This window comes from Dendropsophus ebraccatus, chromosome 9 (assembly GCF_027789765.1).
Source record: "Dendropsophus ebraccatus isolate aDenEbr1 chromosome 9, aDenEbr1.pat, whole genome shotgun sequence".
Taxonomy (NCBI): domain Eukaryota; kingdom Metazoa; phylum Chordata; class Amphibia; order Anura; family Hylidae; genus Dendropsophus; species Dendropsophus ebraccatus.
This window is the reverse complement of record NC_091462.1, coordinates 117,001,280-117,027,391: the sequence shown is the minus strand read 5'-3', so window position 1 is coordinate 117,027,391 and position 26,112 is coordinate 117,001,280. Positions and strand designations below refer to the sequence as shown.

Sequence of the window (26,112 nt, the reverse complement as noted above, 5' to 3'; positions counted from 1 at the left end):
CTGCGCACCAATCCTAGACCCCGGTTACACTTGGGTGAGATACCTGGGCGTGTACCTGTCACGATGTGTGCAAAAACACCAACAGGTGAGCCTGAATATTCCCTACACACTTTAGTGTTGCTATCTGTGATGTATACGTCCAATAAGATAAATCTGTACGGAGCCCACACAGATTGGATGACTGCGGAGAGTATACATCTTCTTATGGTTACAAGTATGACACTTCCCTGTCACAGGGTGTAAGACAAAGACCACCGTGTAAGCCACCTACTCTGGCTGGAAGCCCACAGAGAGCTGTGTTGGTAGAAGAGTCCTTGCTCAGCTATTCCCTCTCCTGACCAGACAATTCTCCCTCTCAGAGTAGGGACAGTATGAGATGAACTCCCTGCCAGCATAGACTGGAGACACACGGGGTAGTGTTCACTACGACTGACCCAGAGCCGACTTGTTGGATGTTGTTACTCTGGAAAAGCAAGGGCTTGGTTATTTTTGCTTGACATCTGACTTTACATAGAGACAAGGAGACTGTACTCTGGGGATGCCCCCAAGATCTGTAATGATCCCGTCGCTGATATTGGTGATAAAGTCATTCAACACAGTAACACTGACAGTATGTCCAGTTGCTGCCCTATGTGGCCACAATATCAGGCAGCTATTGGTCATTATATGTGGGCAGAACCATGTGAGGTATGACCGCCCTAGAGGTGTATCTTCTGAGACAAGCAGAGAGAGGGCGCCAGGGAGCAGCATCTTAATAGAGTTGTAAGGAGATTCAACAGGAAATAGGGGAACCTCATCAGAAACAGTAAGATCCCCATAAGTAACTAGTGGGCACCTTACTAACAACTGTCAGCACATACACCAGCTGCTAAGACCGAAGTGTGTGTGTGTGGGGGGGGGGGGTCTTATAGGTGCAGTATATACATCCAATCCCTGTAGCTGGGCACTCAGACTTTCATACAACTTCTCGCTGGAGGAAGAACGTCTTATATCTATTTAATTGCAAAGTCTTTGGATACTGTAGCTTGGATTTAGTTGGATAGACTGGCTGTAGGAGAGGAGTGGGCTGAGGGTTACTTCAGGGATATTGGGGGCTGTACCGAGACCGTTGGCGTAGCTACCATGAAGGCAGGGAAGGCGACTGCTATGGGGCCCTTGCAGGAAAGGGGCCCCAGAAAGCTTTCTCTGCCTTCATGGTAGATATGCCACAGACAGACGCCTACCGCATCCCCCAGGGGCCCAGAGAGGAAGAAGGATCCAGCATTGTACTCTTCAGCCCGCTCACTGTAGTTCAGGGTGAGCGGGCTACACATCAGGAGAGGAAAAGAGCAGGAGGACCTGCCAGGTCCTGCACACACAGAAGGAGAGGAGGAAGGACCTTATCACATGACCCAAAGGTCCTCAATACTTCTGTGTGAAGATCAGCCGACTACAGGAGCAGGAGGGGAAAGCCTGGGAGCTGTAAGTGCTGAGTATGTGTATGTTAGTGAGTGTATGTGACTGGTGTATATGTCAGTAGTATCTGTAACACTGGTGTATATGTCAGTAGTATCTGTAACACTGGTGTAAATGTGTGTATATGTAAGTAATGTCTGTAACACTGGTGTATATGTGTGTATATGTAAGTAATGCCTGTAACACTGGTGTATATGTGTGTATATGTCAGTAGTATCTGTAACACTGGTGTATATGTCAGTAGTATCTGTAACACTGGTGTATATGTAAGTAATGTCTGTAACACTGGTGTATATGTGTGTATATGTAAGTAATGTCTGTAACACTGGTGTATATGTGTGTATATGTCAGTAGTATCTGTAACACTGGTGTACATGTGTGTATATGTAAGTAATGTCTGTAACACTGGTGTATATGTGTGTGTATGTGTAAGTAATGTCTGTAACACTAGTGTATATGTGTGTGTATATGTAAGTAATGTCTGTAACACTGGTGTATATGTGTGTATATGTCAGTAGTATCTGTAACACTGGTGTATATGTGTGTATATGTCAGTAGTATCTGTAACACTGGTGTACATGTGTGTATATGTAAGTAATGTCTGTAACACTGGTGTATATGTGTGTGTATGTGTAAGTAATGTCTGTAACACTAGTGTATATGTGTGTGTATATGTAAGTAATGTCTGTAACACTGGTGTATATGTGTGTATATGTCAGTAGTATCTGTAACACTGGTGTATATGTGTGTATATGTCAGTAGTATCTGTAACACTGGTGTATATGTGTGTATATGTAAGTAATGTCTGTAACACTGGTGTATATGTGTGTATATGTAAGTAATATATGTAACACTGGTGTATATGTGTGTATATGTAAGTAATGTCTGTAACACTGGTGTATATGTGTGTATATGTAAGTAATGTCTGTAACACTGGTGTATATGTGTGTATATGTAAGTAATGTCTGTAACACTGCTGTATATGTGTGTATATGTAAGTAATGTCTGTAACACTGGTGTATATGTGTGTGTATGTAAGTAATATATGTAACACTGGTGTATATGTGTGTGTATGTAAGTAATGTCTGTAACACTGGTGTATGTGTGTGTATATGTAAGTAATGTCTGTAACACTGCTGTATATGTGTGTATATGTCAGTAGTATCTGTAACACTGGTGTATATGTGTGTATATGTAAGTAATGTCTGTAACACTGGTGTATATGTGTGTATATGTAAGTAATATATGTAACACTGGTGTATATGTGTGTATATGTAAGTAATGTCTGTAACACTGGTGTATATGTGTGTATATGTAAGTAATGTCTGTAACACTGGTGTATATGTGTGTATATGTAAGTAATGTCTGTAACACTGCTGTATATGTGTGTATATGTAAGTAATGTCTGTAACACTGGTGTATATGTGTGTATATGTCAGTAATGTCTGTAACACTGGTGTATGTGTGTGAAAAAACCTTTTAAAATTTCACTTTTATTTCATAGATTAAAATAAAAAACCTTAGACACACGTGACTCACCACCTACTCTATATCGGCCACCATCCTATTTCTATATATTCTGACCTTTATACATAATTATCGCAACATGTAAACAGTATTGTAATTATTGCACCAGTCCTTATGCTTATTGCACTTGTAATTGCACTATTCCACTGGTTCCTTTGGCTTAGTCCTATAGTGCAGGTGTGCTTTTGTAAACAGGAGACTTCTTAGTGCAATATAACATATATGATAATACAGTTTTTACTTTCCTTTTAGTAGATATAGTCTTTCTCTTGAGGACCCAACGCCGTTTCCATCGCCACTTTTCATCAGGGGTCTTTATTTAGCATAGTTATTTAGGACACTTGCTGTACATGTGCATACGGCTCTGATGGCGGCCGCACATGTACAGCAAGTGTCCTAAATAACTATGCTAAATAAAGACCCCTGATGAAAAGTGGCGATGGAAACGGCGTTGGGTCCTCAAGAGAAAGACTATATCTACTAAAAGGAAAGTAAAAACTGTATTATCATATATGTTATATTGCACTAAGAAGTCTCCTGTTTACAAAAGCACACCTGCACTATAGGACTAAGCCAAAGGAACCAGTGGAATAGTGCAATCACAAGTGCAATAAGCATAAGGACTGGTGCAATAATTACAATACTGTTTACATGTTGCGATAATTATGTATAAAGGTCAGAATATATAGAAATAGGATGGTGGCCGATATAGAGTAGGTGGTGAGTCACGTGTGTCTAAGGTTTTTTATTTTAATCTATGAAATAAAAGTGAAATTTTAAAAGGTTTTTTCTCAACTCAGTGATCAATAATACTACAAAACCTATAAATAGTTATACATTTCAGTGTGTATATGTGTGTGTATATGTAAGTAATGTCTGTAACACTGGTGTATATGTAAGTAATGCCTGTAACACTGGTGTATATGTGTGTATATGTAAGTAATGTCTGTAACACTGGTGTATATGTCAGTAATGTCTGTAACACTGGTGTATATGTGTGTATATGTAAGTAATGTCTGTAACACTGGTGTATATGTAAGTAATGTCTGTAACACTGGTGTATATGTGTGTATATGTAAGTAATGTCTGTAACACTGGTGTATATGTAAGTAATGTCTGTAACACTGGTGTATATGTCAGTAATGTCTGTAACACTGGTGTATATGTGTGTATATGTAAGTAATGTCTGTAACACTGGTGTATATGTAAGTAATGTCTGTAACACTGGTGTATATGTCAGTAATGTCTGTAACACTGGTGTATATGTGTGTATATGTAAGTAATGCCTGTAACACTGGTGTATATGTGTGTATATGTAAGTAATGCCTGTAACACTGGTGTATATGTGTGTATATGTAAGTAATGTCTGTAACACTGGTGTATATGTAAGTAATGTCTGTAACACTGGTGTATATGTAAGTAATGCCTGTAACACTGGTGTATATGTGTGTATATGTAAGTAATGTCTGTAACACTGGTGTATATGTCAGTAATGTCTGTAACACTGGTGTATATGTGTGTATATGTAAGTAATGTCTGTAACAGTGGTGTATATGTGTGTATATGTCAGTAATGTCTGTAACACTGGTGTATATGTGTGTATATGTAAGTAATGTCTGTAACACTGGTGTATATGTGTGTATATGTCAGTAATGTCTGTAACACTGGTGTATATGTGTGTATATGTAAGTAATGTCTGTAACACTGGTGTATATGTCAGTAATGTCTGTAACACTGGTGTATATGTGTGTATATGTAAGTAATGTCTGTAACACTGGTGTATATGTGTGTATATGTCAGTAATGTCTGTAACACTGGTGTATATGTGTGTGTGTATATGTAAGTAATGTCTGTAACACTGGTGTATATGTGTGTATATGTAAGTAATGTCTGTAACACTGGTGTATATGTGTGTATATGTCAGTAATGTCTGTAACACTGGTGTATATGTGTGTATATGTAAGTAATGTCTGTAACACTGGTGTATATGTCAGTAATGTCTGTAACACTGGTGTATATGTGTGTATATGTAAGTAATGTCTGTAACACTGGTGTATATGTGTGTATATGTAAGTAATGTCTGTAACACTGGTGTATATGTGTGTATATGTAAGTAATGTCTGTAACACTGGTGTATATGTGTGTATATGTCAGTAATGTCTGTAACACTGGTGTATATGTGTGTGTGTATATGTAAGTAATGTCTGTAACACTGGTGTATATGTGTGTATATGTAAGTAATGTCTGTAACACTGGTGTATATGTGTGTATATGACAGTAATGTCTGTAACACTGGTGTATATGTGTGTATATGTCAGTAATGTCTGTAACACTGGTGTATATGTGTGTGTTTGTGTATGTCAATAGTGTCTCAAGTGATTGACAGGTTTGCTCCCAAAGATGTTCTGCAGCAGCTTCTATTAATGCTGGGCTCTAATAAAAGAACCCACCATTAAAAGAAAATACAGCAGATATTATTTATTATTATTATGTGTGTATGTCAGTGGTGTATCTGTATATACTGTATGTTAATGGTGCCTCTGTGTGTATATATGTGCGTCATTGTGTGTGTTTGGGAGTTGGCCATAAATGGTGGGCGTACAGGATTCATGGGGCCCCATACAGTTTTTTTGCTATGGGGCCCCATGAATCCTAGCTACGCCCCTGACCCAGACCCTAATGTACTCAGCTGTGGGCTCTGAGAGAGAGAGTACCTACACCCATGGGTATGACCTTCTACCTGTTTGCTGTCTATGGGCACATAGTGACATAAAGCAGGAGCGTAGGCCCCAACTTGTGGGTGAAGCTGTCGGGGGGCTCCTAAGGAAACCTCGCCATCACAGTGGAGTCTTTTGGGATTTATCCGCTTATCTGGCCACTGACTTGTGATCCTGTATTGGATGAATCCTATCAGGATGAGCAGGAGAGCAGCCGCCCAGCGTATAGAGAGTTATTCCCGTTAGTCCCTGTCACCTCAGTCTCCTCTATGTGTTGGCAGCCAGACACGGCCAAGATGGAGGAGCAGGATCAGGTTTCTGCTTCTTCTCTTATCTCAGTCCTTCCCCTTTAAGGCGATGCACTACTAGGGAGTGGCCAAGGAAAACTAAAAGTGAAAGAAACATTTCCTGTAAATCGAATCACAGAAAAGTGTTTCCCAGGGACGGAACCCTTAAACTGAGCCCCCCCCCCCCCCCCCCGTACTGTGAGATATTACCGGATATAGAGAAGTCACATTGACCGCAGATCATAAGCCGAGACTCCAGGATGGAAAGTAACGCAGGAACCCCATGGAACAGGTAGCGTGTTATCCCTCACATACCACACGGCAGGGTATTGGGGAAAACTGGACAATGAGCGGAGGCTCTAGGACCCTGTAGGCGCCTCTGGCCTGGACACAGGATGAGATATGGTTGGGTATGGAGGATAGGGGCCCCGGATGGCGTCATTCACCACAGATGTTACAGCGAGGCCTGTATATCCTGCACACTGATGGTTGTGACACTATAAAACATTGTTCTCACGCGTCACAGACACAAAGTGAATCCTCAGTTCTTACTGCTGCCTGGGGTTCTGCTCTCAGCAATTGCATCAAATACTAGGAAATGTATGCTGAGCTCTTACCCAAATGGGCTGGATTACCTCACCGGCCGTACTTCCCACTACCGGCCATACCCCACACTACCGGTCGTACCCCCACACTACCGGCCCTTACCCCACACTACCGTCCCTTACCCCACACTACCAGCCGACTCCAACACTACTGGCCATACCCCACATTACTGGCCGAACACCACACTACCGACCATACCACTCACTACCAGCCTTACCCCACACTACTGGCCAGACCCCACACTACTGGCCGGACCCCACACTACTGGCCAGACCCCACACTACTGGCCGAACCCCACACTACTGGCCATACCCCACATTACTGGCCGAACACCACACTACCGGCCATACCACTCACTACCAGCCTTACCCCACACTACTGGCCGGACCCCACACTACTGGCCGGACCCCACACTACTGGCCGAACCCCACACTACCGGCCTTACCCCACACTACTGGCCATACCCCACATTACTGGCCGAACACCACACTACCGGCCATATCCCTCACTACCAGACTTACCGCACACTACCGGCTGGACCCCACACTACTGGCCGGACCCCACACTACTGGCCGGACCCCACACTACCGGCCAGACCAGGTATTTGTCAGCTTAGCCGGTGATGTTAGTGTTGTGACGCCAGTGCTAGTCTAGCACACAGGTGCAATGTTGATACCTCTTTTGAGTATGGCCGGCTGTGTTCCCCAAATGGTCGGTGACCTGCCGGGTTGTTGTGGGTCCCTTGGGCTCTTGTCACGGCAGTCTTGAGTGCTAAATGACCCACCCGGACTAGCAGCTCCGCCACCCACAGAGAGGGGTAAAATAACCCAAGGTGTGTGGTAGTGTGTATATAGCTGCAGGTGCGGATAGAAGATGACCCGAGTCCTGTGCGTAGTACAAAAATATAACAGCTTTACTAGAAAACTTGGTAGGTTTACAGTACACGTTTGTAGACAATACAAATACGTGACACACTAACTTGAGTGCTTGGCTTTAGTGCTCGAGGGAGGTGCTTGAGAGTAGCAGAAGAGGTAGTTGCGGTAGTGCTCATACAGTGTAGAGTAGAGAAGGGGAGTTTGCCAGAGGTGCCCCAACCCAGTGTAGCTGTGTACTCAAGAATGGGGAGATATCTTTGTGAAACGTTACTTCTACTTGCGTTTAAACTGTGTCTGACCACCTTCTGCCCCCCTGGTATCTTAGAGCCCGTCCCACTAGGGTAGTACAAGCCGCAGCCGTGGTTATCTGGGTGTAGCTAGGTGTCCGAGGTGCCCCGGTTACCTGCACTGCGCGATAGGATACATAGGCCTTCTCTACTGGCTGATTTTTCCTATTGAGGCTAGTTCCTATTTCTTCAGGATACTGCCCTGCTCTTTGTTGACGTGTTCCTGGCGTGGGTCAGGGTGTTCCTTGGTGACTAATCTCCCATTTGTGTGCTGAGCACTGCATAATGAAGTTAGTGGTAGTAGTAGGAAACGGGTTGGTCTCTAACTGCATCTGCTCACTTTGGTGGCTAGACTCAACTCAACTGCGGTTCCTGTCAGGGGTCCTGGCATAAGCCAGGCCCCGGCTTAACTTCAGCAGGAATTTTTTTGTGTCCTTCCTCACTGAAAATCTGGTAAGAACTAACTCACTTCCTGAACCAAGGTAAACTCCTTCTACAGGGGCCATCGGTGTGCCTGCCTGTGAGTGGTGAGTGATGAGTGTGTGCTGAAGAAAGGTGAAAGAGGGTAGGATATTAGAAAAGAGCACCTCACAGCGGTCAATACACAACAACTGTTACAAAATCCTTAACCCTTTGCTTCCTTCAGCTGTGCAATGCATAGAAATAGATATACATAGACAATACTGACACCTAGTGGGGAAACATAAAGTCCTTCATCCACCAACTTTTGTGACGATGCACAGAAGAGAAAACACCACAGTGGTGGGACACCACACCCACACTACCAGCTGGACCCCACACTACCGGCCTTACCCCACACTACCGGCCTTACCCCACACTACCCACTGAACCCCAAACTACCGGCAATACCCTTTACTACCAGCTTTACCCACACTACCAGCTGGACCCCACACTACCGGCCTTACCCCACACTACCGGCCATACCCTTCACTACCAGCTTTACCCTTCACTACCAGCTTTACCCCACACTACCGGCCTTACTCCTCACTACCGGCCATACCTCACACTACCGGCCATACCCCACACTACCGGCCATACCTCACACTACCGGCCATACCTCACACTACCGGCCATACCCCACACTACCGGCCATACCTCACACTACCGGCCATACCCCACACTACCGGCCTTACCTCACACTACCGGCCATACTCCACACTACCGGCCATACCTCACACTACCGGCCATACCCCACACTACCGGCCTTACCCCACACTACCGGTCTTACCCCACACTACCGGTCTTACCCCACACTACCGGCCATACCCCACACTACCGGCCTTACCCCACACTACCGGTCTTACCCCACACTACCGGCCATACCTCACACTACCGGCCATACCTCACACTACCGGCCATACCCCACACTACCGGCCATACCTCACACTACCGGCCATACCTCACACTACCGGCCATACCTCACACTACCGGCCATACCCCACACTACCGGCCATACCTCACACTACCGGCCATACCCCACACTACCGGCCATACCCCACACTACCGGCCATACCCCACACTACCGGCCATACCCCACACTACCGGCCATACCCCACACTACCGGCCATACCCCACACTACCGGCCATACCACTCACTACCGGCCTTACCCCACACTACCGGCCATACCCCACACTACCGGCCATACCCCACACTACCGGCCTTACCCCACACTACCGGTCTTACCCCACACTACCGGCCTTACTCCTCACTACCGGCCATACCCACACTACCGGCCATACCCCACACTACCGGCCATACCTCACACTACCGGCCATACCTCACACTACCGGCCATACCTCACACTACCGGCCATACCCCACACTACCGGCCATACCTCACACTACCGGCCATACCCCACACTACCGGCCATACCTCACACTACCGGCCATACCCCACACTACCGGCCATACCCCACACTACCGGCCATACCCCACACTACCGGCCATACCTCACACTACCGGCCATACCCCACACTACCGGCCATACCTCACACTACCGGCCATACCCCACACTACCGGCCATACCTCACACTACCGGTCATACCCCACACTACCGGTCTTACCCCACACTACCGGTCTTACTCCTCACTACCAGCTGGACCCCCTCCCGGCATGGGTAACAAAGGACACAATAACAGGGATGTCATCTGGCCGTATCTTATGCCAGAATTTAGTCCTTGAGATTAAAGGACATTATTCCATTGAAGAATAACTGCTATGATAAAGGATATTGATCAGTATACATAACCCAACAATATACAGTAATGTACAGTATCTGAGACCATGCAGTGGGCATTCTGGGTCATTGATGGTGAGGGGGGGAGGGGATTCTGGGTCATTGGTGGTGGAGGATTACAGATACACTGGTCCTTTAAAACTAGGAAGGGGCGGAACACGGGGGCCCTAGAGGCCAGTGGAGGAACTGCAGCAGTGTCAGGCCAGCATGGAGCCCAGGCCAGGAGGAGAGAGGACACTGTCAGACACCAGCTGCCACAGACCGAGGAGCAGGCGGGAGGAGGATGAGGATGATGGTTATGGTTATAATGATGATAATTATGATGATGACGATGATGACGATAATGACGACATATTTTGGTGTTTTCCGCAGGTGTATGAAGTGGTTGAATAATTTTATCTCCCGCTGTTGCTGTTGCTGTCCAGTAAGGTAAGTAAATTCCTGGGACCGATAATCTTATTATTATAAAGGAATATTCTACACCAGGGGTCTCAAACTCAATTTACCCGGGGGCCGCTGGAGGTAGAGTCTGGGTGAGGCTGGGCCGCATCAGGGTTTCCACAAGAAGGGGACTGGAGGGTGACACAGGGGACTGGGGGGTGAAACAGGGGACTGGGGGGTGAAACAGGGGACTGGGGGGAGCTGGCGGGTGACACAGGGGACTGGGGGAAGGAGAGGGTGACACAGGGGACTTGGGGGATCTGGGGGGTGAAACAGGGGACTGGGGGGAGCTGGGGGGTGAAACAGGGGACTGGGGGGAGCTGGGGGGTGACACAGGGGACTGGGGGGAGCTGGAGGGTGACGCAGGGGGTGACAGAGGGGACTGGGGGTCTCTGAGAGGGGACTGGGGGTCTCTGAGAGGGGACTGGGGGTCTCTGAGAGGGGACTGGGGGTGACACAGGGGACTGGGAGGAGCAGGGGGGTGACACAGGGGACTGAGGGGAGCCGGGGGGTGACACAGGGGACTGGGGGTCTCTGAGAGGGGACTGGGGGTGACACAGGGGACTGGGGGTCTCAGAGGGGACTGGGGGGAGCAGGGGGTGACACAGGGGACTGGGGGGAGCAGGGGGTGACACAGGGGACTGGGGGTCTCTGAGAGGGGACTGGGGGTGACACAGGGGACTGGGGGTGACACAGGGGACTGGGAGTCTCTGAGAGGGGACTGGGGGTGACAAAGGGGACTGGGGGTCTCAGAGGGGACTGGGGGGAGCAGGGGGTGACACAAGGGACTGGGGGGAGCTGGAGGGTGACGCAGGGGGTGACAGAGGGGACTGGGGGTCTCTGAGAGGGGACTGGGGTCTCTGAGAGAGGACTGGGGGTCTCTGAGAGGGGACTGGGGGTCTCTGAGAGGGGATTGGGGGGAGCTGGGGGTCACTGAGAGGGGATTGGGGGGAGCTGGGGGTCACTGAGAGGGGATTGGGGGGAGCTGGGCATACACCCCTCCTCCTCCTCTCACCCCCAGCACGGGCGCTCTCCTCTCAGCCGCACATGCAGCTCCTCGATCTCTGGAGGAGGAGGCCGCGGGGACTGCAGGGTGAGGTGATCGCATCGCTGCAAGCCCTGGGGCTGTAAAGCAGGATCGGGGGTCTGCACTGCATCCCCCGATCCTGCTGAACAGCCCCAGGACTTGCAGCGTTGCGATCACCTTGCAGTCCCTGCGGCCTCCTCCTCCAGAGACCGGGCAGCTGCATGTGCGGCAGGGACGCTAGGGGGCGGAGGCTCTGCTAGGCGGCTGTAGGCGCCTCCCACCCCCACCACCACCGCCCACCTCTCCGTCGTCTTCGGGAGGCTGGCAGTACAGCTGCAACCGTCGCTGATGCCGGCCCCCCTCGGCCGCGTAATCAGCTGCTCAGGCGCGATTGGCTGAGCATAAAGTTAAGCTCAGCCAATCGCGGCTGAGCAGCTGATGAGGGCCGCACTTTCAGGGAAGATACCATTGAGGTGGGGGCCGCAAACTAGTTTCCCGAGGGCCGCGAGTTTGAGACCCCTGTTCTACAGTGATGATTATTATACTGGTGATGGTAATGGGGGGATGATGATAGTGATGATAATGGTGGTGATGATAGTGATGATGATAGTGATGATAATGGTGGTGATGATAGTGATGATGATAGTGATGATAATGGTGGTGATGATAGTGATGATGATAGTGATGATAATGGTGGTGATGATAGTGATGATGATAGTGATGATAATGGTGGTGATGATAGTGATGATGATAGTGATGATAATGGTGGTGATGATAGTGATGATGATAGTGATGATAATGGTGGTGATGATAGTGATGATGATAGTGATGATAATGGGGGGATGATGATAGTGATGATAATGGTGGTGATGATAGTGATGATGATAGTGATGATAATGGTGGTGATGATAGTGATGATTATGGTGGTGATGGTGATGGGGATAATAGTAATGATTATACTGACGATAATGATGGGGATGATGTAGTATGATTATGAGGATATTAAATGATGATGATGATGTATTCTGGTTTTTCTACAGGTTTATTCATTGGTTGGACTCTTTCTTCCCCCGCCTCTGTTCTTGCTGTTCAGACGAGGAGTAAGTAACTTCCTGTCACCTCCGTCTGATCATTAATGGGTTTTCTAATTGTACAGGGGGAATCAGAGAATTAGGTTTAACATTACTGGGTGCATAGACATCAGCTTGCGAGTGTTACCATAGGATGGGCTGTATATATTACTGGGTGCATAGGACGGGCTGTATATATTACTGGGTGCATAGGACGGGCTGTATATATTACTGGGTGCATAGGACGGGCTGTATATATTACCGGGTGCATAGGACGGGCTGTATATATAGGATAGGCTGTATATATTACTGGGTGCATAGACAGGCTGTATATATTACTGGGTGCATAGGACAGGCTGTATATATTGGATGGGCTGTATATATAGGACAGGCTATATATATATTACTGGGTGCATAGACATCAGCCTGCGAGTGTTACCATAGGACTTGCTCTATATATTACTGGGTGCATAGGACGGGCTGTATATACTGCTGGGTGCATAGACGGTAGGCTGCGAGTGTTACTATAGGACAGGCTGTATATATTACTGGGTGCATAGACAGTAGGCTGCGAGTGTTACTATAGGACGGGCTGTATATATAGGACGGGCTGTATATATTACTGGGTGCATAGACAGTAGGCTGCGAGTGTTACTATAGGACGGGCTGTATATATAGGACGGGCTGCATATATAGGACGGGCTGTAAATATTACTGGGTGTATAGGATGGGCTGTATATATAGGATGGGCTGTATATATAGGACGCGCTGTATATATAAGATGGGCTGCATATATAGGACGGGCTGTAAATATTACTGGGTGTATAGGATGGGCTGTATATATAGGACGCGCTGTATATATAAGACGGGCTGTATATATAGGACGGGCTGTATATATTACTGGGTGCATAGACAGTAGGCTGCAAGTGTTACCATAGGATGCGCTGTATATATATAGGACGCGCTGTATATATAGGACGCGCTGTGATATGGTTGGTGGCGTTCTCTACTGTCCATGCACCTTATTTGCCCCATTTCTTTGCATCTCAGCATTGCTATATGTGATTCTGTCCATTTTACTAGGCTATATGAATATTATATGTGATTGTAATAAGGAATATAGCGTATTGTTCATATCATATATCATATCTACATGTGTCCATTCTTTAGATTTGTTAGAGGTGAGCCGCAGCTGCGGGACAGCATTGACAGGTGAGTATGGGGTTTTCTCTATTTCCTTCATCCTAGCAGCATATTGTTTTTTTACACTAGGGCCAGAATACCCCTTTAGGGAACCTTCACGCGTACCGGATTTGCAGCGGATTTCAAGCTGTGAGTTTGCAGCAAAATCCGCTGCAAATCCATGTGCTGTGAAGGTCTATGAGGTTACATAATTTTCATTCCGCTGCGGATATGTAAGCCGGCCCCTTTAACCCTCGCCACCTGCAGCCCCCGGCCCGAAGTATACATTACCTGCACGGCGCCGCGGCTGCATGTGAGGGATTGAAGGGGCTGGGTTACATAGGGGAATGAAAATTCTGTAACCCCATAGACCTTCACAGCACATGGATTTGCAGCGGATTTTGCTGCAAACTCACAGCTTGAAATCCGCTGCGAATCCGCTATGTGTTAAGGTACCCTTAGGGTGGGTTCACACGTAACTGATCCGCTGCAGATCCCTTTACTGTCACTTTCAATAGGATTACATACTCATGTTACTCACAGCTGTATTGTTATCCCGCTACACGCATACCCCCGGCAGAAGCCCCCTTAACCCCTCTGCGGCCCGGTGTCTGAACAAAATAGCATGCACTCAGCTCCTCGCCTCCAGCTCTGGTGGCGCATCCCGTCTAGTCCTCGGATCTGAGATGAGACCTGGGACGGGACATGCCAGGCCCGCTACAACTGCTGACTGGCTGAGCGGGCCTAGAACATCCAACAGGAAGCAGCCGGAGACCGGAACACCAGCGCTGGAGCCGGGGAGGGGAGTGCATGTTATTTTGTTTGGCACTTTCCCAAAAAATCCCCCAGCCCAGAATACTCCTTTAAGATCTTATTGTATTTTGCTTACACAACAGGAACATTAAATGATGATGATGGTAATAATGGGGTCGTGATGATGATATGTGATGATTTGGAATGAATTCCTTTTGCCTTTTTAAAAGCAAGAAAACAACATTTGCCTGAATCCAACTTTTTTGTGGATAGCTTTGCAGAGAATAGAGTGCAGGAGCAGGGACTCCTATCACATGAGAGGAGTCCCTGCTCCTGTACACTGAGCAGCAAGGCAGTCACTGCTAGGCTCCTAGTCGTATCAGTCGGCTCTGAGGTATATTGTGTTGGGTTCTCTAATACTCCTCTATGGCAGTCCGTAGTTTTCTCTTCATAAGATGTCACCAATACTTATTCTCCGTCTATAACTGCCAGCACATTGAAGGTAATGGGGTTAATGGTATGCATCAGTTGTTATATTGTATGTGCAAGATAATGATTGCCAGCCAGTTCCTTCCAGAAGGTTCTACCCTATGTCGAATTACCTCCATCTGAGCTCCACCAAAAGGAAACCAGCCCAGCCTTAGCCCTTAGAAAAAAGAGTTAGTGAGTTCCTAGTTGGCCAGGACTACAGTACTACACTACTAGAGAGAGAGAGTTTCTTACCGGCGCTGCCCCCAGGACCAGGTGCCCGCTTGCCTAAAGACTGATTTCCTTCTGAAAGACTGACTGCAACTATGGCCTGCTAAACAGTAACCGGGCAACTACCACTAAGTAGACCCACACCTGTCTACGTTAAGGGAGACTGTTCTTCTCTACTGTTCGCTTCAGGAAGTTCTTTCTGCTGACTAGGACTATGCTCCGGAGAGGAAAAGTTAGCTGATTTTGCCGAAGTACTCCGCCGACCTTGGCCAATCTTCTTGGGAAACCTTAGGGAATAGTTCCACCCAGATGGACGCTCCCGGGGCCCATATTCCTGGACTCGGCACTCGGTAATCTCCACCAGCATTAGGCAGCTCTCTCCAATATTCTACAAGTATTAGCAGAGTCACCCTGACAGAGTGATGCACTACCTGGACAGGTCCCTCCTGGTAGCCCATAGTCTCCATTGCAACTCACAACACTCCAAACTACATAAGAGACTATTCCAGTAAAGCACAATGTATCTCAAACATACACACAAAAACACAGTTGGGGGCTGCTTTAAATTATTTTCATATCTGTATTGGGTTTGTATCTTGCCACTGTGGTGAGCTGTTGCATTTTTCTATGTTTTTGTGTGTTTGCAACTTCAGCCATAGCAACGCGCTCCTGCCTAGTGTGAATGGTGTTCTAGGAGAGCTGACCAAATTTGTTTGTTTATTTCTATCTAAAACATAAGTTATCTCCTGTATTTTATGGGGAAAATTCTGACAATCAATTCTCCAGCACAAAATGCTAATTGTAAACTTGTTGTAAACTGCGCCATACTGTTCCTTTCGACGGGTGTGTATACCTTTATGTTGCTGTGGTTTTGTGTGATCTTATAGTCATTCATATACTTTATATTGTAATCTCAGTCAGTGAGTGAAGATCTGGCAAACCCAGGGGTAGTCCGGCGGGGGGGCATTTTTTTCCTGACACCGGGGAGGAGGTGGCTGAGGGAAACGGCGTCCACTCATCTCCCCGGTTCCAGCGGCGGGTCCCGCATCGCGGCGCTCCTGTCCCTGGTTCCCGGCCGTGATGTCTCAGGTCCGCTCAGCCAGTCAGTGACAGAGGCGGGATTTAAGCGGACTTGAAACGGATCCCGCCTCTTTCACTGACTAGCTGAGCGGACCTGAGACGCCACGGCCGGAAACCAGGGACCAGAGCGCCGCGAGATGAGTGGATGTCATTTCCCTCAACCACCTCCTCCCCAGTGTCAGGAAAAAAATGCCCCCCCGCCAGACTACCCCTTTAACAGAAGGTTTTATCCAGGAATTTTTCTGCACACCTTTTTTCCTGTGAATATTCACATTTATGTTTTATGCTTATATGTAACCTGTCCATGGGGTGAGATTATGATGTACATGTACAGTGTCGGTCTCACCGCTGGGCCTGAGCCATGATATCCCTTCAGGTCACAAACAATATATATATATATATATATATATATATATATATATATATATATATATATATATATATATGACACTGGGGCTTCCGTAAATACTTCTGACCTATTTCTGTTTCATTTCAGTAAAAGAAAATTTCTACAATCTGGTAAGAAGCTGAATCACTGCTACATGTGATATAGTAACTGTCTACTAGTCACTGACCATGACTGATAGGACCCTGATCACTCTGTGACTAAAGATGGGGAGAGACCCTGATCCCCAATGACCATGACTAAGATGACACCCTGATCCCCCACCAACCATGGCTGAGGAGAGACCCCAATGCCCCACTGACTATGACTGAGGAGAGACCCCAATGCCCCACTGACTATGACTGAGGAGAGACCCCAATGCCCCACTGACTATGACTGACTGAGGAGAGACCCCAATGCCCCACTGACTATGACTGAGGAGAGACCCCAATGCCCCACTGACTATGACTGAGGAGAGACCCTGATTCCCCCTCCCCCCCTTCCTGAGCATGGGTGAGGAGAGACACCAATCTACCTTGACCATGGATGAAGAGAAATCCCAATGCCACACTGACCAAGGCTGAGGGGAGAATTCCATCCCTTATTAACAATGACTGACCCTCATTAACAAAGACTGACCCTGACCTCTTTTTGTGTTTAAATATTTGTCCATTTTGAGATATCTGCTTACTGTCCGTAATACAGCAGTTTATGACTTCTAGGATGGATGACCTAGTCGCCAAGATCTGTATCCACACCAACACACCACACTTACTCTCCACACTTGTTAGGGCCGAAGGTCACAGTAGCCATATTTATTGGACAGTCAATAACATATCGATATAGAGTGCCCCATGGTAGGTGTCTCCGTCATTACTGAGCATATGTCCTCACACCATGCCTTATCCTTAGCTGCTAATACTCACCTGAGGGCACCACTAATAATTAACCAAACTTCTACCCCCACGGGTGTCTTTTTTTGGGCAAAATCCCCGAATGTTGGAAATAAAGTGACATACAGTCATATAACCTACTGTAGCACGAGCCACCACAACATATAACACCTCTGCCTATAACCCACAGGAGACGACCGACAGCGGGAGAAAGAGCCGCTAAGGAAAGACCTGACCCGAGAGGAGACACGGCCGACATCAAGTAAGTTATAATAGAGGGAGAGGAGGAAGCACACGACCTGAGGGGGGCATAGAGAAGTGATGGTGATTACATGTATGACAGGTGGTTGTGACAGCTCAGCCACAGATGTAAGTGTTGTGACGCCATTGCTAGTCCAGCACACAGGTGTGAAGTTGGTACCTGCTTTATATATGGCCGGCTGTATTACCTAGAGATGGTCGGTGACCTGCCGGGTTGTGATGCCTTGTCCAGCAGATGTGGTTGGTAAATCTACAGTAAGTGAATATAACCTGCCTGGTATATACATATATCTATCCTAAGATAATAAGAAAGGAAATCATATAAGGGCGGACTAGATGGAGCAGGCGGCGTCTTTTACCGACAATCCTCTATGCTAATTAGATGTTATCTTGTTTCTTTTTCTTTGCTACGACTTCTTTATGTCCTGGCTGTGATTTCTCTTGTCTTCTGTCATTGCCTTGTCCTTGTCTTCTCTATGTCTTCCCTCATGTCTTGTCCTTGTCTTCTTATTGCCTTGTCCTTGTGTTCTCTTTGTCTTCTCTCATGCATTGTCTTTGTCTTCTTGTTGCCTTGTCCTTGTCTTCTCATTGCCTTGCCCATGTCTTGTCTAAGTCTTCCCTCATGCCTTGTCCTTGTCTTCTCTATGTCTTCCCTCATGCCTTGTCCTTGTCTTCTTATTGCCTTGTCCTTGTGTTCTCATTGCCTTGTCCTTGTCTTCTCTATGTCTTCCCTCATGTCTTGTCCTTGTCTTCTTATTGCTTTGTCCTTGTGTTCTCTATGTCTTCCCTCATGCATTGTCTTTGTCTTCTTGTTGCCTTGTCTTTGTCTTCTCATTGCCTTGCCCATGTCTTGTCTAAGTCTTCCCTCATGCCTTGTCCTTGTCTTCTCTATGTCTTCCTTCATTTCTTGTTTTTTTGTTGCTTTTTCCTTGTCTTTCCTCATACCCTGTCTTTGTCTTCTTGTTGCTTTGTCCTTGTCATGTTGTTGCTTCGTCCTTGTCTTCTGATTGCCTTTTCCTTGTCTGCTCTAAGTCTTCTCTCATGCCATGTCTTCTCTTTGCCTTGTCCTTGTCTTCTCTCATGCCTTGTCTTCTTGTTGCCTTGTCTTCTTGTTGCCTTGTCCTTGTCTTCTCATTGCCGTGTCCTTGTCTTCTCATTGCCTAGTCCTTGTCTTCTCATTGCCGTGTCCTTGTCTTCTCATTGCCTAGTCCTTGTCTTCTCATTGCCGTGTCCTTGTCTTCTCATTGCCGTGTCCTTGTCTTCTCATTGCCGTGTCCTTGTCTTCTCATTGCCGTGTCCTTGTCTTCTCTATGTCTTCCCTCATGCCATGTCATTTTCTTCTTGTTGCCTTGTTGGTGTCTCTTCCTCCTCACTATCAGACCTGTCCTCCTCCCATGTCCTGTATATTGTCTCCACTTTAATCTTCTCTTCTTCATGTCTTGTAGGAAGAGTCACCGCTGGAACAAGTTCTTCATTTGAAGAAAAAATTAAGGAAATGAGAGCAATAATGAGAAGTAATCGCCTTTCTTATTTGGACTCTGCGGTCGTCTGTCAAACATATTAATATTTTATATTTGTTTCTTTCCAGGGACACAATGCGACACAAAGGTAAGTGGAGGAAACGTGGCATAGCTCTCCTCCTATAGAGGTTTGGGTGCCCACATCAATGTAAGATTTATACCCCACCGCCACCATTCTAAATAACCCCCTCCACCGGCCACCTAGGTATGACTGCTATGTCTGGGCTGCATATTCTTCTAGCCTTTCCCCTGTATATGAGATTTAGCTTGAATTTGATGACAGATATTTTGTTTGGGACGTTCTTACTTCTCACAATGGAATCAGCAAGCTTTGGGTAGGTGGCTTATAAGAAATAACTAGAAACACAACTGTATCTGTGCCAAAGCCAACAGCTGGGATCAGCCAACAGCTGGGAATCCCAATGGATCTGTTGGGAACGCTTGGAGGTAACCAGTATGTCTCCCCCAATTACTGATTCACCAGACTCCACAATGGTAAATCCTTCCTGCTAAGAAACAACTGGATGAAGGCTTTGTAGGTACTTGATGGAAGAAGATTCAGAACCTGGAGAGTCCTGTCTTGCATTGTGTTTCCTGCTAGGGCTTAATAACATCACATTCACAATGATGATTCCACTAGGTAACTTTTATAATCTTCTTTTTTTTTTTTTTAGAACTTAAAAGTGGGAATTTTCTCACGGTCAGCAGAGAGTGACTATGAATGGTTGAAAAGGAGGCTGGAATCTGAGTTCTCTCATATCGTCCGCCCTTGTTACATCTCCAACAATGGATTCCAACAGTTCTTGGAGGACATGTGTTGGTGTGACTTTGGGATCTTGTATCACACCAGGAACAGAGGACGGATCAATCTGACCGATGTTACCGACTCTCTGTATGATGAGGAGCTACAATATCTATCTCAGAAACTAGGTAAAAGAATACAAGGGGGACAGGCTGCTCCTAGGTGTAGGGTATAGGAGCTGAGGCTTCTGCTTGTCTGAACTAGTATTTAGAAGGATCAGTGAACTTTTCACCATCCATCTCCCCTATATAGAAAAGCTGGATCTCACTGAGCCGACACTGAAAGAAGAATAGTGAGGGTCATATTATCCAACCAGCCAATGATCGATGGCCAAACATCTGATCATACAACAAGATCATTGACTCCTCTCGTTCCCAATCACCGTAATAGGTTCTGTGAGCAGACCAGTGTTCCTCAACCCATCACTCTCTAGCTGTTGCTGAACTATAACTCCCATCATGCCCAGACAGCCTGCAGCTTAGTAAGGTGGGGGGGGGGGGCTTTCATGAGATGAGATGACTCCAAGGTTAGATCATAGATGACAGCAGTGTGAACACAGATCCATCTCTTATCTGCTATAACCATAATCCATCACTATAATCTTCTGATATCTGACTCCCCATGGGGTGAGTAGTATTTCTGCCCCACCTTACGGTGTTCCCAAATTCTTCTCTGTGTCTCGTCCTGGTCGGGTTCTCCAGCCGTTTTCCCATTATTATTCTTTGACATTTTTATGAGCAAAATTTTCGAATATATTTCTGAGAGAATATTCTGTTCCCTAAATACAGATATGAACAACGTGATCGTGGTGATCGATGATCTGACAGACAGCAGTGACAAAGAGAAGGACAGGATCCTCGGCGCTCAGCCGAAGCTTCAGAGATTGGCCCAGGACGTCTTCTTATTCTCCACCGAGGAAAAGAAGTAACAGAAGAAAATGTAACAATAATGACAATAATAATTATATGAAAGCACTGGAAATAATGATAATAATAATAATAATAATAATAATAATGTAATATAGCTCCTAGTACCTGACCATTCTAGGAATAATAATCCGATCATCCAGGCCACTTGTTTGGCTACAGACGGCATTGTCCAATTATATCAGACTTGTTTTAGGATGGAGGAAAACAATTCTGTGATATTCTGATAAGTGAATCTTACAGCCGATGATCAGACGAGTATTAGGGAATCCCAGGCTGTGTATACTATACGTATACTGTATCTCCTGTAGGATGGAGCTATTGATGTTAGTGAACATTTATTAGAGGAGTCCTCCATGTCCAGGAGCATTTCGGCTGTGTTACTGCTCCTCCATGGCTGCGGAGAATCCCGACCTTCCTGAAGACGTAATGTGACCATACACATAGACCCCCCCAACCTTCTAATATACATGGTGGTCCACCTCCAAATGTTACATCTGTGCAGGAAGAAAGATCAGGCAGCGGGATTTCTATGTGATCATTTGTTTGTTCCAAGAATATAAAATCTAGAATTTATTTAATAAAACTTGGAAGATATTAGTGTTAATTTGTTATAGTCCGGAATAACTTGGAAAGTGATGTCTAGATGATAAATAATAAAATTATAGATTGTCTTCTCTGAGTTCTGAGTGATGGAATCCGACCGAGTGTAACGTTACTGTTTATAGGGGTTTTCCAGGATTTTCAACCTGCTTAAAAATGTAAAAACTTTACTTGTCTGTATTTCCCCTGCTGCTCCAGGGCTCCGTGCTGAGCTGGCTGTGTGTCACATACATTGTCAGGGAGCCGCAGTGCTCTCGTCCTCTATGTATGTCTCCTTACCTCTCAGGGAGCCTCAGTGCTCTCGTCCTCTATGTATGGCACAGGACCTCTTAGGCAGCCTCAGTGCTCCTGTCCTCTATGTATGTCTCCTTACCTCTCAGGGAGCCTCAGTGCTCTCGTCCTCTATGTATGTCTCCTTACCTCTCAGGGAGCCTCAGTGCTCTCGTCCTCTATGTATGTCTCCTTACCTCTCAGGCAGCCTCAGTGCTCCCGTCCTCTATGTATGTCTCCTTACCTCTCAGGGAGCCTCAGTGCTCTCGTCCTCTATGTATGTCTCCTTACCTCTCAGGGAGCCTCAGTGCTCCCGTCCTCTATGTATGGCACAGGACCTCTCAGGGAGCCTCAGTGCTCCCGTCCTCTATGTATGGCACAGGACCTCTCAGGCAATGGACACCGAAGTGTCAGCAGTGAGGAAGTGTTAGAATTACCAGTGTGTTGTTGTTTTTGCACATAACCAGTGTGTACAATGTGTATAGCTTACATATGATCTATCTGTGCCGCAATCCTGAGGAGGATCATGGCACTGATCCCCTAGCCAGAGGCCCCTCCACCCGGCACGGATCCCCTAGCAGGAAGCCCCTCCACCCGACACGGATCCCCTAGCAGGAAGCCCCTCCACCCGGCACGGATCCCCTAGCAGGAAGCCCCTCCGCCCGGCACGGATCCCCTAGCAGGAAGCCCCTCCGCCCGGCACGGATCCCCTAGCAGGAAGCCCCTCCGCCCGGCACGGATCCCCTAGCAGGAAGCCCCTCCGCCCGGCACGGATCCCCTAGCAGGAAGCCCCTCCGCCCGGCACGGATCCCCTAGCAGGAAGCCCCTCCGCCCGGCACGGATCCCCCCGGCGGCAGAGATGACAGGAGAGCATGATGGGGTAGAAGAAGAAGACAGTGTAGTCCCGGCCACTTATAATAATAATAATTTTCATTTATATAGCGCCAACAGATTCCGCAGCACTTTACAATTCTGGGGGTACATACATAGACAGAAATCAGACATTACAGAGATCTACATATAATTATCAATAGATGAAGAAGTGAGGTCCCTGCTCGCATGCATCAGCTTACAGACTATCGGGAGGGGGTGCGAGACAGAATGGCAGAGGGGCAAAGTCCAAAGGCCACTTCTGGTGAACATGTACGGCGGTCAGCACGGGGAGAATAGGTGAGTAGGAGATGCGATGACAGGAGAATACATCATGCTCTCCTGTCATCTCCGCTGCCGGGTGGCGGGGTGGGGGTGATCCGTGCCGCGATCCGCACAAGGACTATTTTTTCGCAGTGTGGGTCAAAGCACGGATCATGTGAATGGCCACATTCACTTCAATGGTTCCTAAAATTCCATAAACAGGGAGTGCGATAGATGAAAATATTTTAACCAAGTCTCTAATAATAACCTGCCTTATTTTTATTATTTACCCAAGATTCACAAAAGCTTGGTTAATCCCCCTGGAGGTCCCATTAGTTCTGGTGTAGGCTCTAACTTGTAATCGTTCCCACTATTTAGATTTATTGTTACAGAAATATGTTTGGTCATTATCTTCGTTCCTAAAAGACGCCTCTCACTGAGTTACATTCACTCTCCCTCCCGTCTTCCTTTTGTTTTCTTACACTTAATGTTACTGCTCTATACTCAAATATTGATATTGATATAGGTCTTGATACAGTGTTGCACTGTAATCCCAATTTACATGCTACTCAGATTAATATTTTACACCATGGAGGGGATGTGCGATGGCCACTCCATTCGCACCAAGTTTTGCAAACTTATTTATGGTGTTCTTTGAATAGATTGTAACACAGTTCCCTGACTATTCTAATCACGTTTTTTACTATCGCAGGTATATTGATGATCTGTTCATGGTATGGACAGGGTCAGAAGAACAGGCAGTACATTTTGTGGAAACAATGGGAACAATAACATGTGGGGCATCCAGTTTACCCTGAATTCCGGTACTGATAGTATAACATTTTAGCTCTAGAGATTTGCAAATCTAGTAACTCTTCCATTATTACAAAAACGCACTTTAAGGCTATGTTCACACTACGTATATGTCCGGCCGCATATTTTTCGCGGCCGGACATATACGTGTTAAGCTCTGGCCGGGGATTTACGTAAGTTGCGGCCGGCTACGTACGGTCCACGAACTTACGCCCGTAGTCTACTTGCGCTTCCCGAGCGCCGTACGTAGCGATCTGACAGCAGCCTTTTACTTGGAAATCTTCGCCTAGCCCCGGACACCCCACAGAACCTTTTGGATTGGCAAAGCAAAGTGCAAAAAATGAAGAAATCACCACTACGTACGGGACCGCATGTTACGCTACGGGCGTAAGTTACGGCATTTTCGTCCTCAAACAATGGTCTGGTTCATTTTTTACGGCGCCGCATACGATCCGGGCGTAAGTTCTTACGTAGTGTGAACTGTGCAGCCGTACATTGTATACTTTCCATTGTATGCAAACTACGGAAATCTCCGTCCGCTTATTCACGGACCACGCTACATCAGGAAACTTACGTAGTGTGAACATAGCCTAAAAGTGTAGATGTCAATCGTATTTTGGAGTATAACAGCTGCCACTCACCTCTGTGGTTAACAAATGTGCCCCCTGACCAGTATCAACGCTTAAGGAAAAATTGTAGCTTAAAAATCCAGTTTATCCAAATTTAGTTAAATATCGATTTTCCCAAAAAGGATCCCCTAAACAACTTATAAAAGGGGCACACAATAAAAGTAAAAAAAATCTCCCAAACTAAAATACTAACTAAAATGAAAAAAGAAGACCTATAAAGTAGGTAGAAATAAATATAATATACAGTATGTTTCATTACCGAATATAATTGTGGAGCAAAGGACATCGGGAAACACCTAGAACGGAGCTGGCCAATCCTTCTGAATGACCCGATATTAAAACCTCCTATTCCAAAACATCCAAATATTCCATTTCCTAAAACCAAAAGCTTCCGTAACCAACTGGCCCCTAGTAGACTACAGAATAAAAATACAATTGGTTGCAGCAACCACCAGGCACTTGGGACTATAAAATGGTGTGGTAATCGATGTCTGTGCTGCAGCCGGGTCCCCGAAGATCCTTGCAATTCATTCAGTTCACACAGCACGGGAGAAACCTTCCAGGTACAAGGCACATACAGTTGCTCCACCCAGTTTGCAGTGTAGTTGTTAGGGTCCTTTTACACGGAACGATAATCGGCCCTATCCGGCCGTGTAATAAGCACAACGATCAGCTGATGACAATGATCATCGGCTGATCGTTAATATAGGTTTGGACCTATAATTATCAGGCGTGGAGTGGAGGAGTTTGTCTTATGTAGATTTAAAGAAATGTCAGAAAATTGGCCAATAAGTGTCACTAGGACGAGGAGTTGGGTATGGCTTCTCTAATGAGCAGAGGAGTTTGACGCTCCGGTGAATCTTTAAACAAGTAAGATGGTTCCTCACCCCTCCGGGTTCTCTCATATCACACCCACCTATTCTAGTGTGATGGAGAGGTTGTGGCCAATCTTTGGTCGTACTGGGATGATATTCTTAATCTTATCTCAGAGATAAATTTAGCTTCAACACATTGATCCTTCACTTACAATCTTGGATTTCGCCCTGTGTCACAATGGTTGTACATCATATCATGGTAGCTGCCAGACTGTCCCCAGCACGAGCTTGGAGTTTGCCTTCTCCTCCCCCCAGAACTGGAGTTGTTAGACTTGATAACTCACAATTAGAGATGAGAAAAGTGAATGTAGCTAAGTAAAATTCGCTGCGCATCGGGCTGTTAATTCGCTTTCCTGCCTATTCGTTAAGGAAATTTGTAAAAAAATAAATAAATGGCGGCCGCACATGCTGTCTGGTGGAGTGTCACTGGGTGGGAGAAGGGGATTAACCATAATCCCTAGCGTCTGTCAAATCAGATGCAGGCCCCTCTGTGATGTCTGCACCTCCCCCTCTTTATAAGGAGGTTTAGTAACAGAGGTGGCCAGTTGGCAGTGTGTCGGGGAGAGAGCAGGATGGCAGCAGGCAGTTACAGCAGAGTAGAGAGAGACTAACAGAGTGATATAGGGACAAAGAGGAGAGAATAGGAGGGAGAGACTAACAGAGCAATATAGGGACAGAGAGGAGCAACTAACAGAGCGATATAGGGACGGATAGGAGGGAGAGACTAACAGAGCGATA

General features: G+C 46.5%; 2 protein-coding genes across 3 annotated transcripts in view; one reads left to right on the top strand and one right to left on the bottom strand.

Annotated features, from left to right (window-relative positions):
• The window catches only part of LOC138801651 (guanylate-binding protein 1-like), a 40,244-nt gene extending 39,781 nt beyond the window's left edge, over positions 1–463 (bottom strand). For both annotated transcript variants that reach the window (XM_069984691.1, XM_069984692.1), the window contains exon 1: positions 272–463. The gene's annotated coding sequence lies outside the window, so the exon portion shown is untranslated. The remainder of the gene's footprint in view (positions 1–271) is intronic.
• Positions 464–6,164: 5,701 nt separating this feature from the next.
• Positions 6,165–21,716, top strand: LOC138801652 (uncharacterized). Its single transcript, XM_069984694.1, has 10 exons — positions 6,165–6,278; positions 10,384–10,440; positions 12,520–12,579; positions 13,720–13,761; positions 16,760–16,782; positions 17,732–17,803; positions 19,248–19,316; positions 19,391–19,410; positions 19,997–20,252; positions 20,913–21,716. Exons 1-10 carry the CDS (start codon positions 6,247–6,249, stop codon positions 21,050–21,052), a joined length of 771 nt encoding a protein of 256 aa, XP_069840795.1. The 5' UTR covers positions 6,165–6,246; the 3' UTR covers positions 21,053–21,716.
• The last annotated feature ends 4,396 nt before the right edge of the window (positions 21,717–26,112 follow it).